The sequence below is a fragment of the Drosophila montana genome, unplaced genomic scaffold (assembly GCF_035044405.1).
Source record: "Drosophila montana isolate Dmon_TW-CO22-7 unplaced genomic scaffold, ASM3504440v1 contig_3733_1, whole genome shotgun sequence".
NCBI classification, from domain to species: Eukaryota; Metazoa; Arthropoda; class Insecta; order Diptera; family Drosophilidae; genus Drosophila; species Drosophila montana.
Window position 1 is genome coordinate 3722079 of NW_026998620.1, and position 17691 is coordinate 3739769.

At 41.7% G+C, this 17691-nt stretch overlaps 3 protein-coding genes across 5 annotated transcripts; 1 reads left to right on the forward strand and 2 right to left on the reverse strand.

The window, feature by feature from the left end:
• The first annotated feature begins 879 nt into the window (after positions 1-879).
• LOC135436625 (uncharacterized) lies at positions 880-9513 on the forward strand. Of its 2 annotated transcripts, none has more exons than XM_064694281.1 (2): positions 880-1031; positions 8232-9513. In XM_064694281.1, exon 2 carries the CDS (start codon positions 8247-8249, stop codon positions 9402-9404), a length of 1158 nt encoding a protein of 385 aa, XP_064550351.1. In that variant the 5' UTR covers positions 880-1031; positions 8232-8246; the 3' UTR covers positions 9405-9513. The 2 variants fall into 2 exon arrangements, with proteins under 2 accessions (XP_064550351.1, XP_064550353.1); XM_064694283.1 differs by having other exon boundaries at positions 8235-9513.
• Positions 9437-15478, reverse strand: beta-Man (beta-mannosidase). 2 transcript variants are annotated; one of them, XM_064694280.1, is made up of 10 exons: positions 15407-15478; positions 15134-15329; positions 14865-15011; positions 14298-14811; positions 14145-14229; positions 13790-14078; positions 12002-12481; positions 11527-11948; positions 11080-11460; positions 9437-9786 (listed from the first exon to the last, which is right to left on the reverse strand). In XM_064694280.1, exons 2-10 carry the CDS (start codon positions 15285-15287, stop codon positions 9526-9528), a joined length of 2733 nt encoding a protein of 910 aa, XP_064550350.1. In that variant the 5' UTR covers positions 15288-15329; positions 15407-15478; the 3' UTR covers positions 9437-9525. The 2 variants fall into 2 exon arrangements, with proteins under 2 accessions (XP_064550350.1, XP_064550349.1); XM_064694279.1 differs by having other exon boundaries at positions 15134-15332; positions 15407-15421.
• A 1191-nt stretch (positions 15479-16669) lies between these two features.
• Positions 16670-17259, reverse strand: LOC135436971 (uncharacterized). Its single transcript, XM_064694752.1, has 2 exons — positions 17032-17259; positions 16670-16970 (listed from the first exon to the last, which is right to left on the reverse strand). The coding sequence occupies exons 1-2, from the start codon at positions 17257-17259 to the stop codon at positions 16698-16700; spliced, it is 501 nt and encodes a 166-aa protein (XP_064550822.1). The 3' UTR covers positions 16670-16697.
• Between the last annotated feature and the right edge of the window lie 432 nt (positions 17260-17691).

Genomic DNA, 17691 nt, shown 5'->3' on the forward strand with positions numbered 1-17691 from the left:
AGATCTATAATTTTTGAATATTTTTGATATTTTTAAAATATCACTAAATTTTTGAACTCTCAGGAAGATATGTGTTCGTTTAAGTATAGGCCATAAGCTACTACAGATATGCACACACATTTTGATATATGTATGTTAGTTAATGGCAAAAATTGATTCCAATGTGAATTGCCCATGATATACATAAATAATCTGAGATAAATCACAGTTAACCAATCTCCAAATCAGCTGCACTCTCGCTGATGCGAGACAAACGTCGCTGACTTGTGATCGGGCAAGACAAAAACAAAAAAAAACAAAAAAAGAAATGAAATATTGTGAGTAAAATTTTGATCTCTGCATTCGCTCTTCGTCGTTTTTTGTGCTTTTTGTGTTTTTTCTGTTGTGGGCTGCTCTTGCAATTGCGCAATTGTTCGCTGATTTTGGTCGCATTGTTGTTGTTTCTTTTTTTTTTGGCATGGCTTGCCTGGCTTTTGGTCTGCAGCTACCCCTTCCCCCGGTTCGCTCCACATTTGTTGCTCAGCTCTTGTTTGTGTGCGCTTGGCCGACTCAAGCTCCGTCTGAGTCCCTTGTCTGCGACTCAGTCTCTTTGGCCAGCTGTTGCCGCTGCCGACGTCGCAGTTAGTTAGTTGTGTGTGTGTGTTTGTGTATTTGTGTACGTGTGTGTTACCGTTGCCTTCGCTGCGTTTGTTGGCTGCTGCTGCGGCGGCGTCGTTGTTGGTGTCGGCCTCCAAACACACATAGTTACAGACATGTGCACATATGTATGTATGTATGTATGCATAATAATTTTACTTTTTTTCTGCCGTTTTCCAGCTCGATGCTTTTTTACTTGTAAGCAAAAGTTTTTCATTTGCGTTCAGTTGTATTTCGGTTCGCGTTGCGATCTGTCGCACATTTCGTCTGTTCGTTCGCAAAGCAAAAGATACAATTTAAAAGCCGCTTGTTGCTGTCTCTGAGACGTTAAGGAGCCGCAAATATTGGACTAGTTAACAGACGAGATTTCAATTCGAATTCGTCAAAATTATAATGTGAGTTTCTGTTGCTTTTTGATGGGGCCAAGTCATTTATTTAATGAAAGGCAAAGTTAAATTTAATATTGGTTTAAATTGTTTTTATCGAATATCGTATATACTACAAAGAACATTAAATACGTCTTCAATTATGAGATCAATTGACAGAAATACTTGGCTGTCAAAACATAATCTCTGAGGTATTGAAAAAGCGTTAAGGGCCACACATGTACGGATATAAGATATTTTCCATGACATTGATGGCGTCTGATACAAAAGGGTCTTAAAAGCCCAAGAGATTTGATAGGTTCAAATTTGTTGCCACATTTGTGCGTGGGCTAATGGTGTGAGGCAGTAGCTGAATGCTTGTAGATAATATTTTGGATGTCAAGCTTTATCCATCAAGCCCACGGTACTTTAACTTGGCAGACATCAAATATGTCCGAAAGTAAAAAGTTTCACTTTCAGTTGCGACACTTGGGCGCAAAAATCCAGCAGCCAAAACAGATACAGATACAGATACACCAAGCCGTAGACTGCGGACGCTCATCCTAAGCCGGAAAGTGCCTGCCAATGCTGAGTAACAAGCACGTGTAATTAAAGATGCTGGCAAAAAAATAAAAAGAGATAATAAAAACCAAACAACAAGCATAAGTAAAAAGCATTAATTTTAAGAAAAGGCCAGTCAAGAGACAAGCAAGGGCTACAGCATCTTTAAACTTTACGATCTTTCAAATTTCACATTTCATAGCCGCAGTAACAACAAAAAGTACAAATATGTTTAAGTGAAAAAACTAAAAAAAAAAAAAATCATGTAAAGTTTCTCACTTTTGGGTGGGAAATGTTAATCATAAAAAGTAAAAGTGAAATTAATACAACGCCGGCAAACATCAACAACAACAGCAACAATAACAACAATAATAAATTACATTAACCGCACGGGCGCATTTGCATTTTGCACATGACAACAACAAACAGCATAGATACATTACAACAATCGCTGATAACAATAAGCACCAATTGTTCGATTTTTGGCTTGATATTGGGCGTCGTTAATCCACAGCAACTCTGATTTAGATGCAGTGAATGCAGCGCGCCACGCGCGAATAAAGCGACAAAGGAGAAGAGGAAGTCGCTGCTGCCGTTATTGCCTATGTGAGGGCGTATGCGTAATTTGAATGCAGTCATTGTTGCCAGATCAATTGAAAATGCGCGCAGCGTTGCCAGCGTTTGATTGACAAACTGACAAGCGGACGCGGGGGGCCCTAGAAGAGCTGCTGATGCAAGAAAAGTGAGAGTTTGTTTCGTCTGAAACGCTAGAAGCCGACACAAGCTCAAGCTCAAGCTCAAGAGTCAATGAACAAGTCGTCGGTGATTTGTATCACAGTTGCCCGCAATTGCGCTCAATTGCTTGTTGCGATAAACGTAATACCCAATTAATGGCAAACGGCACGCCTTGAGTGAGAAAGCCCATCATTAAATGTGCGCCGCCTGTCGCGGCTCGATGTCTTGTATGTAAATGATAAACGTTTGTAGTTGCAGCGACTTTTTTTCTTCTTTTTTTGAGTAGTAGCAGAGGTAACCCCAGCCGACAAGTTAGTCATGTTAGTTAGCTGCTTAAAAATGAAGAGGAAAAAACCCACAAAAGACTACAGACAAATTTACAACTTAAACAAATTGCACATACATAATAATAATTGCAGTTTGCATTTCAACATCGGTACTTCGGAGCAAACCCGCAGGGCTATGACACCGATTTTGACGCTGACCAGACGCTGTTAAAATGTTTCAGTCGCATTTCCTGTCTCGCTTCGCTCCAAAACTTGAAATGATGTAATTTTCATTGAACAAAAGTGGCCGAAAAAAAAAACAAAAAAAAAAAAAATGACGCTATGAAGACGCAACGGCAAAGCTTTAAAAAGCGAAACGCCAGTTGACGTCGCCGTCGACGTCGGCCGCGACTGCGCCGTGACATTGAAGCCGAGATCGGTGGCGTCGCAGCTGGCGCCGACGCAGCTGTTAGCGGCCAGCGGCCTAAAAACGCTGGCCAAGACTTAAGAAAGGCTTAAAGAAAAAGAGACCAAGCGCTCAATAGCAAGCGTTGACTTCTTTTTTATTATTTTTCTGTTTGGTTTTTCTTCAATTGTTGTTGTTGTTGTTGTTGTTGTGCAAAAAGTAAAACGTGTTTTTGTTGTTGTTGTTGTTGTTGATACAGTGTGAGCGCGATGATTGCGACGATTTCATAACAACAAAAACGACGCAGTCAGCGGTTCAGCTGGGAGCGCGGTGCACTCAGCCGCGTCGCCGGCGCCGAGCTTGAGTTGAAAGTGAAAGTCGGCAAGTCGACAAGTCGCAGAGAGTTTGGGCCACGAGCACAGGCACAGCACCACAGCACGGCGGTTACCCAGATTGGCCGAGTCGTAGTCGTGCCGTGAACTTTGCCGTGCGCATTTATTGAAATTGCAATTCACAATTCGCAAATCACAATTCACAATTCGCTTAATTGTTTTTCTCATTTTGTCGGTGAATTTTCACTCATTAGCGACTCGTTGGCAGCGCTACGCGGCGTATGCGTAATATCGCAGTTCATTCAGCCCAATTATACAGCCAATCAATAGGCCAAACTTCAATTGATCAGACGCAAATTGCGGTAAATGGTCCTGCGACCATCGACCATCAATCTTTGCCGCAACACTTAAATACGTAGTTACCTATCTCAAATTGATTGGCAGGGGGGGGGGGGGGGGGTTGGGTGACGCCCGCGAGGCGTGATTGCGAGTCAACATTAATCAGATTAGAGCAGAGCTAGGCTCGTTAAAATTCGGATAGAAGAGTAATTTATGGGTGATACTGATACAAACTGATACGATATATATTATATATTATATATGTATATGCATGATCAGTCGTTATCTCTATTTATCTGGTATATATTATACATTTACTAGTTAGGCTTGATCAGTCGTTATAGGTAGATATAGATATTTCCTGTCTCTATCTGTCTGCCAATTTGTAATTAAACTTTTAGTGCAAACTCCTGATAAAAGCATTTGTATATCTTAAAGGCAAAGGTTATCTTTTTATCTATTTTTATTTAATTTGTCAGAAACTTCATGAGTAAATGTATAAAATTGAGAAATTTGCATGGCCTTTACATTTTAATTAAATGCTATTTACATAAATGCTATTTACATAAATGCTATTTACATAAATGTTGTTTATATCGTAAATGTTATTTACATCAACATGGGCTGCCTCCATAACGTAAACAATTATTATCGATCAGCTGAGTTCTGAACCACGCATAATAAATGTTGTTCAATAAAGAACGTTATCTTTTAAATAAACGTAGATTAAATATTTGTTCGTGACAATCAAAATTTAACAAATATTTTGTGACTACTTAATGTTTACTGTCGCTTGTATAGATAATTATTGTTTTAATTAGACATCGGGTCAATAAACTGTTTCTAATCTAATTCTGTAGGCATAGCTAAGACTGAAAGATAATAAGCCTAATTGTTTATCATTATCAGAGTTTACAATTGAGAACCGTTCAAATATGACAAATCTTTTGATGATTATTGTTTATTTTTTTATAGAGAGCACACATAAGTCCAATTGCTCAAAGGGGAACACTTCCTGTTTTAGATAAGCGTGTGCGTGGAGGCAACTTTTTTTATTTGACAACTGTTTAGCTAAAGATTGCTCCAGGTGCAAATGCAGCAGCTGGCTGCAACGAGGCATAAAGTGCTCCGAGTGAGGCAAACAGGCGCTGGCTTTGGCGATATCAATCACGAATGGGGCGTGGCATTTGCAAACTTCGGAATTGTCGCTGGCTAAATGCAACAACCGGCAACCGGCAACTGGCAACTGGCAACCGACGATTTCCTCATGCCACAAACGAAAGTTAAGCATTGCAGTTTTTTAATCGCTGTTTCGCTTTCTGAGCCCAGCACACACACACACACACACACACACGCACACTCACACATATTAAATGCAATAAAAAATAGATGCAGTCAGTCGGCTTGGCTGCTTGGATGGCTGTCAATAATTAAATTAAGAGCATCACGGCCCGGCAAAATAATGAGCCGAAATCAACAACAACACGAGTCGGCCGGGCTAATTAACCGGTGTGAAAACATAAACAAGCGCCGCCACAAGATCCGCATAAAGTCTAACAAGGACAAGTAAAAGTGATCGCTCTTGAGTGTGCACGACTAGCACATACCCTGCACTCAGCTTCCTCCATTCATGCATAGATACAATTTATGCCATATTTTGGTTAACTAATTTTTATTAATAATGAAATAAATTCCTAATTTGTTGCATCTTCAAATTTTGTAAATGGGAAAAGCATACTTCCTACATGCATAAAGGAAAGAGTAGTTTCTCTAAAATCCAATATCATTTGTTATAACTTTTTTATTTGATTTGATTTGTTTACTATTTATATCCTTTGTTTTAATAATTACTTCATTAGCTTATTGCTTATTATAGAAAAGAATATATACGAGCTGATATTAATATTAATCGATTTATTATATTAGTTTTAATGTTTGTTTTATCAATAATGTTGTTAATTATTAGACCAAATTTAGTAAGAATTTTGTTAGGATCAGATGGGTTAGGATTAGTTTCATATTGTTTAGTTAATTATTTGCAAAATATTAAGTCTTATAATGCTAGTATGTTAACGGCTTTATCAAATCGAATTCATTTTCAAGGGGTTTGATGCACGATTAATGTGCGCAAAAACATTTAAAAACAAATTTGTTGATAAGGGAAACCTTCGGAATAGTGAAGATTAAATACTCTTGCAGCAATGAGACAGGTTTGTGATATGCATTAGCCATACATCATATTTGTGATATATGTATTAATACATTAGCAATACATCATCTTTGTGATATATGTATTAATACATTAGCCATACATCATATTTGTAATATATATGTATTAATACATTAGCCATACATCATATTTGTGATATATGTATTAATACATTAGCAATACATCATCTTTGTGATATATGTATTAATGCATTAGCCAAACATCATATTTGTGATATATGTATTAATACATTAGCCATACATCATATTTGTGATATATGTATTAATACATTAGCCATACATCATATTTGTAATATATGTATTAATGCATTAGCCATACATCGTATTAGTGATTATTAATACATTTATTATGTATTAATACATTATGTATTAATACATTAGCCATACATCGTATTTGTGATATATGTATTAATACATTAGCCATTCATTGATGATTTCATTCGAAAAGTCAGTTTCCGCCCGATTGTCAGCTGTATGATATAGTCGACTGTTGTTGATAAGATATTGTCTATATACATATATATTTTTATTTTTGTCCATATATATATATATATATTTTTTTTTTGTCTATATATATAATGCACATAGTTAGGCTTGTCTTAGCTGAGTTATGTGAGAATATTGTAAGAACCAAATATGTTTTTCATTTAGAACAAACTTTTTAACCCATTGTTGGATGCATTATATATTGAATCATGTATATATATATATATATATATATTGTGGAGCTGGCCGACTCGACTATCCAATACATATGCACTTTATGGGCTTATAGATGTCTTCTTTAATTCGTTACATATTTTGTGACAAAATGATTATATTAAAAATCAATACTGGCGAAACATTACTTAAGCCAACTGTGTTCTAATAAAAATGTATGCAATTTTTGATCCAATACAATAAACATTTATAAAAAAAAATGAAATAATAATAATATTCAATATCTATAATATATGTAATATTTTGTAATACATGTAATATATATAATAATACATCTTAAATAGTCGATCTATCTAATCAAAAATCTTGGAAAAACTAAAACGAGCGAGAACTTTTGATCTGCTTGGCATTAAGTTCACAAATTATTCTCGCGTCGCTCTCGTTATCAACAAGGGCTTTTCCCACCTGCCTTAAACTGATGAGTTATTGTTTTATTTTTAATTTCCAAATTAAGTTGAAATCTTTAAAATATTTTTTCTCACGACACTAATCGGATCTAACCCACAACGCCTTTTGGTTGTATTACAAAACATAACATTGACTGTGGAAAATTTGATTAACATTTATCTTACTTAATAATGATTTACTTTTCAAGTAAAAAGCGCTGTTATCATAGTTATTGCGTAATCTTTACCTGCTTTGGTTTATTAATTAAAGAAGTTGTTATTGAATTAGGCCCATAACATTTTAAGAAGAACTGCATAGAAATAGTCTAAGTATTTTAGTATAATATACTATCTCTGTATATAAACCTGTTTGTCCTGACTGACTGATTGATTGACAGACAGGCTGGCTGATTGATTGGTGATCAACGCACAGCCCAAATCGTAAAAGCTAGTAAGCTGAAATTTTCACTCTATTTACGTTTTGGTTTTCGGTAAATTCCACCCGCAAGTGTGGAAAAATCGCGACAAATGTTTGCATGAAACTTTTTAGTTTACCATCTGATCGGCCTCAAACTCATTGTCAAAGATCGTTGTTCAAATTCATTTGCGGGGTGTTTCACAATTTTCGAAAAATTCATTCCTTCTTGGTGGAAATGGAGGTCGAAGATTTGGTGGCTGACGTTTCGCGCTCAAATTCATATCCAAGAATCATTTGAAATGGAAAATCATTTGAGACGTCTTTCACATATTTCGCAAAATCAAAGCTTTCACGGTGGAAAGTGCAAATGAAAGATTTTGTTTTTTGGTGAAGTTTAAAGTTTTTGTCGATTTGCTTCAAACTTATTTTCAAAGCTCTGCATAAGAATTTAATGAATACGTGTTTCCGCGATTTGCGAAATTCCACCCGCAACAGTGGGAAATTGGCGGAAATCGTTTGTATGAAAGTTTTTTTTGTTTATCATCAAAATCTTTTTCAACACTTTTTGAGAAAATTTATTTAGCGGGTTATACCCGCTAGTACTGTATATATCCAAGCCCCAATCTGATAAATATATAGCCAGCATAGAGTTAATTTACAGTTCTCGGGTGAACTCGCTGACAATGAAATTATAATAGCAACAAAAGTTGTTAAAGAATTCGAGAAACTTATGACTGGGTGCACTTACTCAACCATCCCATCCACACGTAAATTTATATACTTGGGATACACAATTAACTCTCACTAATTTGGAACCATTTTTGCACCAATTTCACAGCAGACGCACCAAGAGATGGCGACATCGACGACTCCAAGGGTGACCGCGGCGGCTTTCATAATCTATGTTGCACTCCTCCTGATGGGCGTGGCAGAGGGCAGCAATGAGAACGGGATGGCGACGGGAAAGCCTTCGCTGCTGCGCACCGAACTGCGCTTCGGACGCAATCTGGATCCGGCCAAGGTGCGCGTGGTGAGCGTCAAGTCCAGCCAGGGCGAGAATGTGGAGATTCTGGTGGGCCGGAATAGCCGGAAGGCGCGTGCCGAGGAGGCGGCCGGCTCGTTCTTTGTGCGCAGCTCCGATGTGAAGCGGCCAGCTGCCGGCCAGGCCAGAAGCCAAGCCAATCCGGCTGCTCGCCAGCTGATCTTCGAGCATACGCCGGCGCTGCTGAAGCAGAGCGAACTGGCCCAGCAGCAGCAGGATTACCGGCAACGCAAGGCGGAGGCGGAGCAGCGACAGGCGAAGTTCATACAGCTGCAGCTGGCCAAGGCGCAGAGCAAGGCGCTCGAGCAGCAGGCGCTGCGCACAGGACGCCAGCTGGGCAGCGGCCCAGCCTGGCAGCCAACAGTCTACTTCCAGGCGCAGCCAACAACACGCAACAACAACAACAACAACTACTCGAGCGTCGTGGAGCGCCAGTGGCAGCCGTTTGGCTATGCTGATCCCGTCGAGGCACAGCCGCGCGTGCTGCGCCAGGCCGAGGCTAGACCCTTCAGCTTTCCCAGTGACCAGCAGTACGCCGGCTCCGAGCAGGTGGACTATTACGGCCGCGATGCACGCGCCTATCCGGGCAACGGTGGGCGTGGCTCGCGTCCCCCGCAGAATCTGATCACCAAGCACAACTACAACTCCCTGCCGCAGAAATCCAAGTATGTCAGCTATATGCCGCACTCCGTGGTCGTAACGGCCAGTGCGGGCGTGGCCGCGCCCTCGTCAACGCCCTCGCGCCGAACGCCAGCGCAGGGTAGTCCGCATCGCAATCCCATCGGGCAGAGCACGCACAGCGTGGTGGATGGGCCGGCGGTGCAAATTATCGAGGGTGTCCGGGTGCCGGACACGGCCGAGGACCGGGTGAAGACCTGGCGCAATGCGCGCGTCCTCAACAACCAGCTGGTGCCATATCCCGAGGGCTACACGCCGCCGCGCGTCCAGATGCCCAGCTTCGACAGATAGGCGGCTCCGTCCGGCGACACTCTACGCCGTACTTAAATATTTCCATTACATTTATTGATTTGTTTAATCGTTAAGTTATTTATATATGTTGCATTAAAGCTAAAAGTATATCCCCTACGGCTTAGAGCATGAATTGATTCACGGTCCAGATCTTGACGTTCGCCTTGCGCCAAATGCGAATGCAGGAACTCGACTCGATCGTCGCATGCACCACGTGCACGGGCGTCGTCTGCATGTAACCATTCTCGGACAGCTTGTACCTATAGGCCATCTGCAGCTCCAGGTAGACAAACACAGCCGGACGCTTCACCGTGATTGTGATGCTGATGCTGTTCCGTTTGCCGCTCGTCGTATCCACGCAGGTCTTCGACGAGATGTCGAACTGGGCAAGATAAACGATTAAAGATTAAAGATATTTTCATTATGTGACAAAATTGAAAAACAATTCATAATTGTGTGTAGCACAAGGGAAATATATATGGTTTAATGGCATGTTCCTTTATTAGGGAGTGGCCGACTAAAATATAAATATAAATTTAAATAAATAGAAGTACGTGTGCTATATGAGGATCTTAGTTCTCATATTATGTCCCGGACAGGCAGACGGACACACGGAAAGACAGGCAGACAGAATATATATGCATATATATATATATAAAGATATATCTATTTATTTCAAGTTATCGCTGAATCGTCCCGTTTCTATCAAATCGATGGGAGTTGACATTTGCCTATTTATTTATGCACATCTCGGCTCCTTTAAGAGGTCGAATATAATAAATAATAAATCTCGTATAGTACGCGCGGATATAGAATATTTCGTTAAATTCATATCTATCCCCGTTCTTTACAAAATTAAACAAATTTCATTGCTTACGAATAAATGCCTTAAGCTTGGGTAAGTGACTATAAACACGAAATCAATCCCAGAATGCATTTCCAACTAGGAACATTCCAGCTTCCACCTATACCTGTACATAAAAATACTAAGATATAGACGCCCTTCTTCTTCTCCTAACCATCCAACGGGAAATTTATTCTTCCTTAATTATGTTTTTTTTTGTACGATCTTCATAGCATCTTCTGAACATATAATCAAGAAAATATTATACACTGGTTCAGCGTATGATATAAAAGCTCTTAAATGCTGTGTTTGGTGAAAATATCTTGGAAAAAAGTATCTAATTCCATACAACAACTTTAACATTAGTTGTACTCTTTCATTCTATAGTAGCTCTATAGAATGCGATCTTGATAAGATTCGGCGCATATATTTATGTATATAGTGAAACTAGTAAATGCCGGGTTTGGTCCTGGTTTTCCGTACAAGAACCTACTTTTCGAGCATTCATTCCTATGACAATTATATGATATAATGGTTCATTCCAGACGATTTCGACACATGTTCTGCCTGCAACAGAAATACGGACCTATGCAAGGTTTCCAGAAGATAGCTTTGGAATCGAGAGACTAGTTTGCATAGAAACAGAAAGACGTACAGGCAGACGGACGGACAGGTGGAACAGTCGGAGATGGGATTGGAGATGTCTCCTTCTGTGTATTACATATTTCATGACAAAATGAAAGTACCCTCTACAAAGAGTATAAGCACGATTTAGGAGGCCAATCAATGTGTGTAGCAGGTGTTACCTCAAGTGGAACGGGGTTTACTCACCTCCAGCTCGGGATCGGCGATGCCCACAGCGCTGGCAATGCTGCTGGGAAAGAAATAGGTGCGAGAGATTAAATTTTGATCGCGACGCAGCTGGAACTCGAAATAGGAATTGTGCTCATTGAATTCGCCCTGGAGCCAATCCTTTATGGGAATAACTTTGTCGTACTGCACGCCGTTGGGACGTAGGGTGGCCGTCCAGTTTCTGGACTGGCGCGGCATCAGCTGCGACCACAGATGAATGTTGGCAATGACGGACAGGTGTGTCGTATCCACCTTCGGCTCGTCACACACCAGCGAGATCTCGAGCGAGCCCGTGGGCTTATCGAAGAGCGCCACGATGGCAATCTGAGCGAGGAAATCCCGCGCCCAATAGTGCAGCAGCTGCAATGGGAACGGAGAGCGGGATTAGCATCCATTAAATGGAGACTTCAGCTTAGCGGAACGCACCTTCCAGTTGCCATAGAAATCGATGCCGGACCAGGAGGGCGCCACCCAGACATCGTTCAGCTGCCAGTAGAGTGCGCCCATGGTATTGTGGTCCGTGTCGCGCAGGCTGCGATACAGCTCCGTCTCCACCTTGGTGGCCATCGCGTGTGATAGTTGACTGAAGTAGATCAGCGCTTGGTTGTAGTCCTTGTCCTCGGGCAGGGGCAGCGGAAAGTGCTGGAACACCTGCGTCGTGATTGGCACCATGGCCAGCGGATGGTGCTGACGATGGCCCATTAGCTCCGTCAGCTCGATGCCAACTCCTTTGCTGCGCTCCCAGGCGTAGGCGCCGGGCAGGGATTGGATGCCATACTCGCTGGCGAAGCGCGGACGCGGATAGGTATTTGGATCCCAGGCATCCTTGAAGTAGTCGTAGAAGTGCACTAAAAGCGGAAAGTATTAGGGATTAGCTGATCAAGTAGTTGGATGCTTTTACCGTCGCCATTGTGCTCGTCCTGTGGATTCTCCGAGATGTAGTTGTCCTTCTCGCTGGCCTTGCCATTGGATGGCGAGGACACCAGCGGCTCGGGTCGTCCGCTGTGTGACACAATCTTCAGCTCGTGTACGACATTGCCCAGGTAGAGCTGCCGGTACTCCGCCTTGAATCGATCCAGGTCCGCCAACGTATGATACCAATTCTGCACCAAAGCCGCCTCGTTCTCATTGTTGGCCGCAAAGATCGCAATACTTGCGTGATGCGACAATCGCTTCGCGTTCTGTCGCACCTCCTCGTTGACCGAGGCGAGAAACTCGGGTGTTGTCGGGTACATCGCGCAGGCGAACATCATATCCTGCCAAATGAGTAGGCCCAAACTGTCGGCCTTATCGTAAAAGTAGTCCGATTCATAGACACCGCCGCCCCACACGCGTATCATGTTCATATGCGCCTCCTTTGCAGATTCCAAGAGATAGCCAACTGCAATGATGTAAACATTATCAATGATTGACTGACTGACTGGCTGGCTGACTGACTGACTGATTGACTTACTGATTGACTGATTAACTGACGACTGACTGACTGGCTGATTGACTGATTGACTGACTGACTGACTGACTGACTGATTGACTGACTGACTGACTGACTGACTAACTGATTGACAGACTGATTGACTGACTGACATCCTAGTTTGGATGATTGATTGGCTGACTGACTGACTGACTGACTGACTGACTTACTAGCTGACTGGCTGACTGATTGATTAGATAGATGATTGATTAGCTGACTGATTGACGGAATGACAGACTGATTGATTACCTGGATTGGATGATTGATTGGTTGACTGAATGACTGACTGACTGACTGAAAACGTTGCCTTGTCAAAGCTGTAGAAGAACTCATCTCCGACGTAAATACCAGGATTAACCTTCAATCAATTAAAACGAACCGATCAGCTTAAATCTATCTCACATACATACAGGCATATTTGAATTGCTGAGCTTTCATTTGTCAGACCTCGAATCGAATTGAACTTAATTGTGTTGTCATAAGAACAACGAGAAAGAGGGGCAATCTTCGGCACGCCGAAGATTTAATACTCTTGCAGACCCAACTTTTTCATAATGCTCACATGCTTTGCCCGTAATTAAGAAGCACAGGGAAAATAGTTTAGGCCGAGTATGGATAAGATATCGTGAAAAATAAAAAAGTTTTCAATATCACAACTTAATTTTAGACCGATCGTTCCTATGGTAGCTATATGATATAGTGGTCCGATATAAATAAGATTTTGCTTAAATGTAGGGAACATAGTAAAACTTATAAATGCCGAGTTTGGTCAAGATATCTTGAAAAACAAAAAAGTTTTTCATACAAGAACCTACTTTACGACCGATTGTTCCTATGGCAGCTATATGATATAGTGGTCCGATGTTGTTAAGATTTCGCATATATATGAGGAGCATAGTAAAACTTATAAATGCCGAGTTTGGTCAAGATATCTTGATAAACAAAAAAGTTTCTCATACAAGAACCTACTTTACGACCGATCGTTTCTATGGCAGCCATATGATATAGTGGTCCGATGTAAATAAGATTTTGCATAAAGGTAGGGAACATAGTGAAACTTATAAATGCCGAGTTTGGTCAAGATATCTTGATAAACAAAAAAGTTTTTCATATATAAACCTACTTTTCGACCTATTGTTCTTATTATAATACCCTCTTCAAGGGTATAAAAAGCCAAATCCAGAATGGATAATAATCAATTACGACTGTCATACTCACCACTTTCGGAGGTCTGATTCTCTGGCAATATGTGGGATGGTATATAATTGCTGCCCTTCATAAAGATCTCCAGTCCGTTGACGCGAAACAGGAAAGTGTTGCCTCGCCCATCCGGAGCTGGACGCTCAATTAGCTCCAATGTGCGAAAGCCAACGCGCAGCGATTTCTGTGACTTGGTCTTGGCACGCAGCTCCGGTCCGGAGGAGCCCAGCCAGGCGTTAAGGGTGAAGTGCAGCGGATAGAGCTTCTGGTCGCCATGGCCATTGGGCCACCAGGGCACGACCTGCGCCTGGAAAACAAAGCGTGCACTTGACTTGATCGTTGCCAATCAGCTCAATTAGCGGGCGGTACTCACAATTGGCACAGCCTGATCAAAGACAATTACCGGCGACAAGTAGCTGACGGGCGTGTCGATGACCACCGTCCGGTTGAGCAGCTCGCTGCAGGCACATTGGGAGCATGGAGAAGATCATGTCATGTGTGGCCCGGTCAAGGTCTACCTACTTACACGGCATAGAAGACTATCTGGGCGTTGAAGTTCTCTTTGGCCAGGGCGTCGAGGTAGCAGCTGATGTGCATGTTCCAGTGCGTCTCGTTGCGGCTGATGTCCACATCGACATCACGGAGCAGCGCCACCTCGTACATCTCGAGGTGGACGCTCTTCCACAGACCCATCGAGGGCACCGCCGGTCCCCAGTCCCAGGCGAAGCTGGCCTGCATCTTGCGCAGCATATTCACATGGCACTCGCCGTGATAGCGCTCCGGCGGACAGTCCGGCGGCACGCTGCGCTCCGCGGCGCTCAGCGCCCTGGCCCTGGCTAGGGCTGCCCACACGGGCGATGTGATCTCCACCTCCAGCACATTCTCCTGCTCCAGCAGCCTGGTCACGTCGTACGAATAGCGCACAAACATGTTGTCCGTGCGGCCCAGGAGCTGGTGATTCAGCCGGATCTCGGCCACGGTGTCGACGCCATGGAAGGTCAGATTGAAGCTGCGCACGCGCTTATAGTGCTCCACATCAACTGCACGAATCTCGATTATAGATTAGGGAGGATTTATGAAAAGCTGCACTCACACTTGAACTCATTGATGTACGTCCAATTGTCGTAGGCCATCCAGCGGAGATTCACATCGTTGTAGCCATCCAGCACATTGGGCAACAAGCCGGGAAAGGCGCTGTATATGCCCGAGGGCAGCGTCAGATTAAGCAGTCGGGTAAAGGCTGCAACAAATTTTTGACACTCTTCAGGTTAAGTCAAGGAACACCTGATCCCGATAATGCAATGCAATGCGATAAGCGCCAATCTTCAAGCTTTTGTTGCCAAAAGTTTCGCCAATACTTACAGCTATTCTGATTAGATAGACTCCAATTGCTGCCCAGCTCAATTACTTCGACGGCATCGCCCGCCACCCGCCCCGCCAGAAGCACGCCGAGCAGCAGGCCGAGTCCCAGCAATCGGCCGGAGCTGACTCCATAAAATTTATTTTTAATTATCATTTTTCTTGCAAATTATTTCGTCTAACTTCTTCAGGCCGTTAGCTGCTTTTGGTTCAACAAACAAATAAAACATATAATAAAAATAATTATACGGAGCACAACACAAACACGCTACACACCAAAAAGCATTCCCCGCGCGAGCCCCCCTTTTTTCTCCTACTCTTCGTTCCGTTGCGAAGTGCAAAAATCGATGCGTCTGGCAACGGGAAGGGCCGCAAATCGACTGATGATAACTGACTCGCACGGCCGGCATTTGAGAGAGAGATCGGCCTCTGCTGAGAGCGCCAACAGTCAGAGAGAATAGCCCAGGCAGATAGTGAGAGAGAGAGAGCGATAATGTGCGCTGATAACACTAGCTAACAAATGTTTGCGTACGTACGTTTATTTATTACTAGAGACCTTGACCGTGGCACGTGTGAAATAAATTCTCTCAAAGATGATTGAAAATGAGTTTGAAACCGATCGGACGGCAAACAAAAAACTCTCATATAATCGTTTTCCGCCAATTTACCACTGTGTCGGGTGAAAATAAAAGAATTTTAATCCCTCAAAAAAAAAAAATAAAATCAAAAATCTTGAGAAAACACGACATTTAATAGCTTCACGATGAATCAATATCAATATCAATATTGCACTAGAGGAAATATCTGTATTCAGGCTTCCAAGTAATTTTTTCACATATTGGCAAAGGCAAAATGTCAACAAGGGTATACAATCTTCGGCGTGGCCTACTCTTTTGTTTTTATTATGAGTTGGAGAAGCTGAATGGAGTCCATGTGTTGACAAATATACTGAGAAAACCGGGATTTTTATAATATTTTTATTTAAATTATGCCAAAGTTGTTTATGCCAATAATATTCATAATAAACAAATATCATTGATAAGTAAGAATCTGCGATGCGGAATTAGCTTTTACCTAAATCTGACATTATCCAACGCACATTCTTATCATAAACTACATATAAACAAACATTGCCTGCAATTATTTTCAAATTTTTCTTATCTTCACCTTTAGAAAGTTGGTGTGTTAAATAGATATAGAGGGAAAGGTGCTTATCAATATCGGTTTTTATTATAGATATAGCCTGACCCGCATTCAACAATAGAATACAAAGCATAAAATGCTTGCTACTCTCGCAAATGTATCTTCCAGGCGATACACATTGCACATTTTCCAGACAAAATACTTTTAAAATAAAATTTACAATCTCGAAAAAAACATAATTTCATAATAAGAATGAACTCTATCTATAGCACAAGAGTTGAGCAACTTTTTTTTGGGGTAAATTTAGACTTTTTCAGATTTTATATTTGGAATCTCCGATACACTCTGATACTACCCAAGTAATACCATGTATATTTCAATATAGGGTATGCATGATTAAATATGTATTTTGTCATTTATTAACTCAAAGCATATACTGATTCATGGTCTTTACTCCGATGTGCTCGGATGTGAGTTTGAGGCAAGTTGAATCATTTTCGAACTCCAAGTAGACATTCTGCCGCGGCACGGTCTGTGTGAAGCCATTCATGGAGAAAGTGTGCCTCTGATTGGCATATTCCGGATCCGTCAGCTCCAAGTAGACGAACAGGGCGGGATACTTAACCGTAATCCGCAGACTGAAGCTATTGGCGTAGGGAGAGGACGTGGTGCTGCAGTCGATGCCCACAACTTCGAGCTATTTTTCAAGGGATCATCCATTAATTGGGGAACAATTATTCGACAAGTAGAGTACTTACCCTCAGTTCGGGATCCTTCATGCCAATTATGTGCTTGATGGGCACCGGATAGAAATAGTTTTGTGCCACAACCTGATCATCTTCGTCCCTTAAGAGAATTTCCAGAAAGATTTCCTGTTTGGCATGTGCCTCGTACAAGACGGAGTCCAGGGGTATGTTCAGCTGGTCTATAGAACTTCCGCGCTGGAAATTGTTACTCAAGATATTACTCAGGATATATATATACATATATAGACTATCGGGTATGGCCCGGCCTTGCCCGTGAAACGTTTTGTTATAAAAATTTCAGATATTACCTTCCCACTAAGTACACACCCTTTCAAAATTGAAATCTACCCGTACTTGAACTCCGTTTCTATTTAAAAATATGTTTAAAGTGCATCGAATAAAGAACCAAATCTGTTAATCGCTCTTTTTACCGAGGTAGCTTTTGTTTTGCGAAAAATGTGAAACACGTCTCAAATGAAAGTGATTTTGAACAAAGATCTTTGAAAATAAGTTTAAGGCCGAACGGATGCTAAACAAAAATGTTTCATACCAAATTTTTTCGCAATTTTTCCACACTTGCTGGTGGAAACCCCGTCTTAACGTGCACCCTAATCACATAAGGTAACTAAAGTGAAAATTTCAGATTCCCAGCTCTTGCGGATTGGGCTATGC

Coding starts and splice junctions, on each gene's coding strand:
- LOC135436971 (XM_064694752.1), bottom strand. CDS start 17,259: ATGTATATATATATCCTGAGTAATATCTTGAGTAACAATTTCCAGCGC. Junction 16,971..17,031: donor TGAAGGATCCCGAACTGAGG/GTAAGTACTCTA, acceptor CTTGAAAAATAG/CTCGAAGTTGTGGGCATCGA.
- LOC135436625 (XM_064694281.1), top strand. CDS start 8,247: ATGGCGACATCGACGACTCCAAGGGTGACCGCGGCGGCTTTCATAATC.
- beta-Man (XM_064694280.1), bottom strand. CDS start 15,287: ATGATAATTAAAAATAAATTTTATGGAGTCAGCTCCGGCCGATTGCTG. Junction 14,079..14,144: donor TTGATCAGGCTGTGCCAATT/GTGAGTACCGCC, acceptor TTTGTTTTCCAG/GCGCAGGTCGTGCCCTGGTG. Junction 9,787..11,079: donor TCGCCGATCCCGAGCTGGAG/GTGAGTAAACCC, acceptor TATCTTGCCCAG/TTCGACATCTCGTCGAAGAC.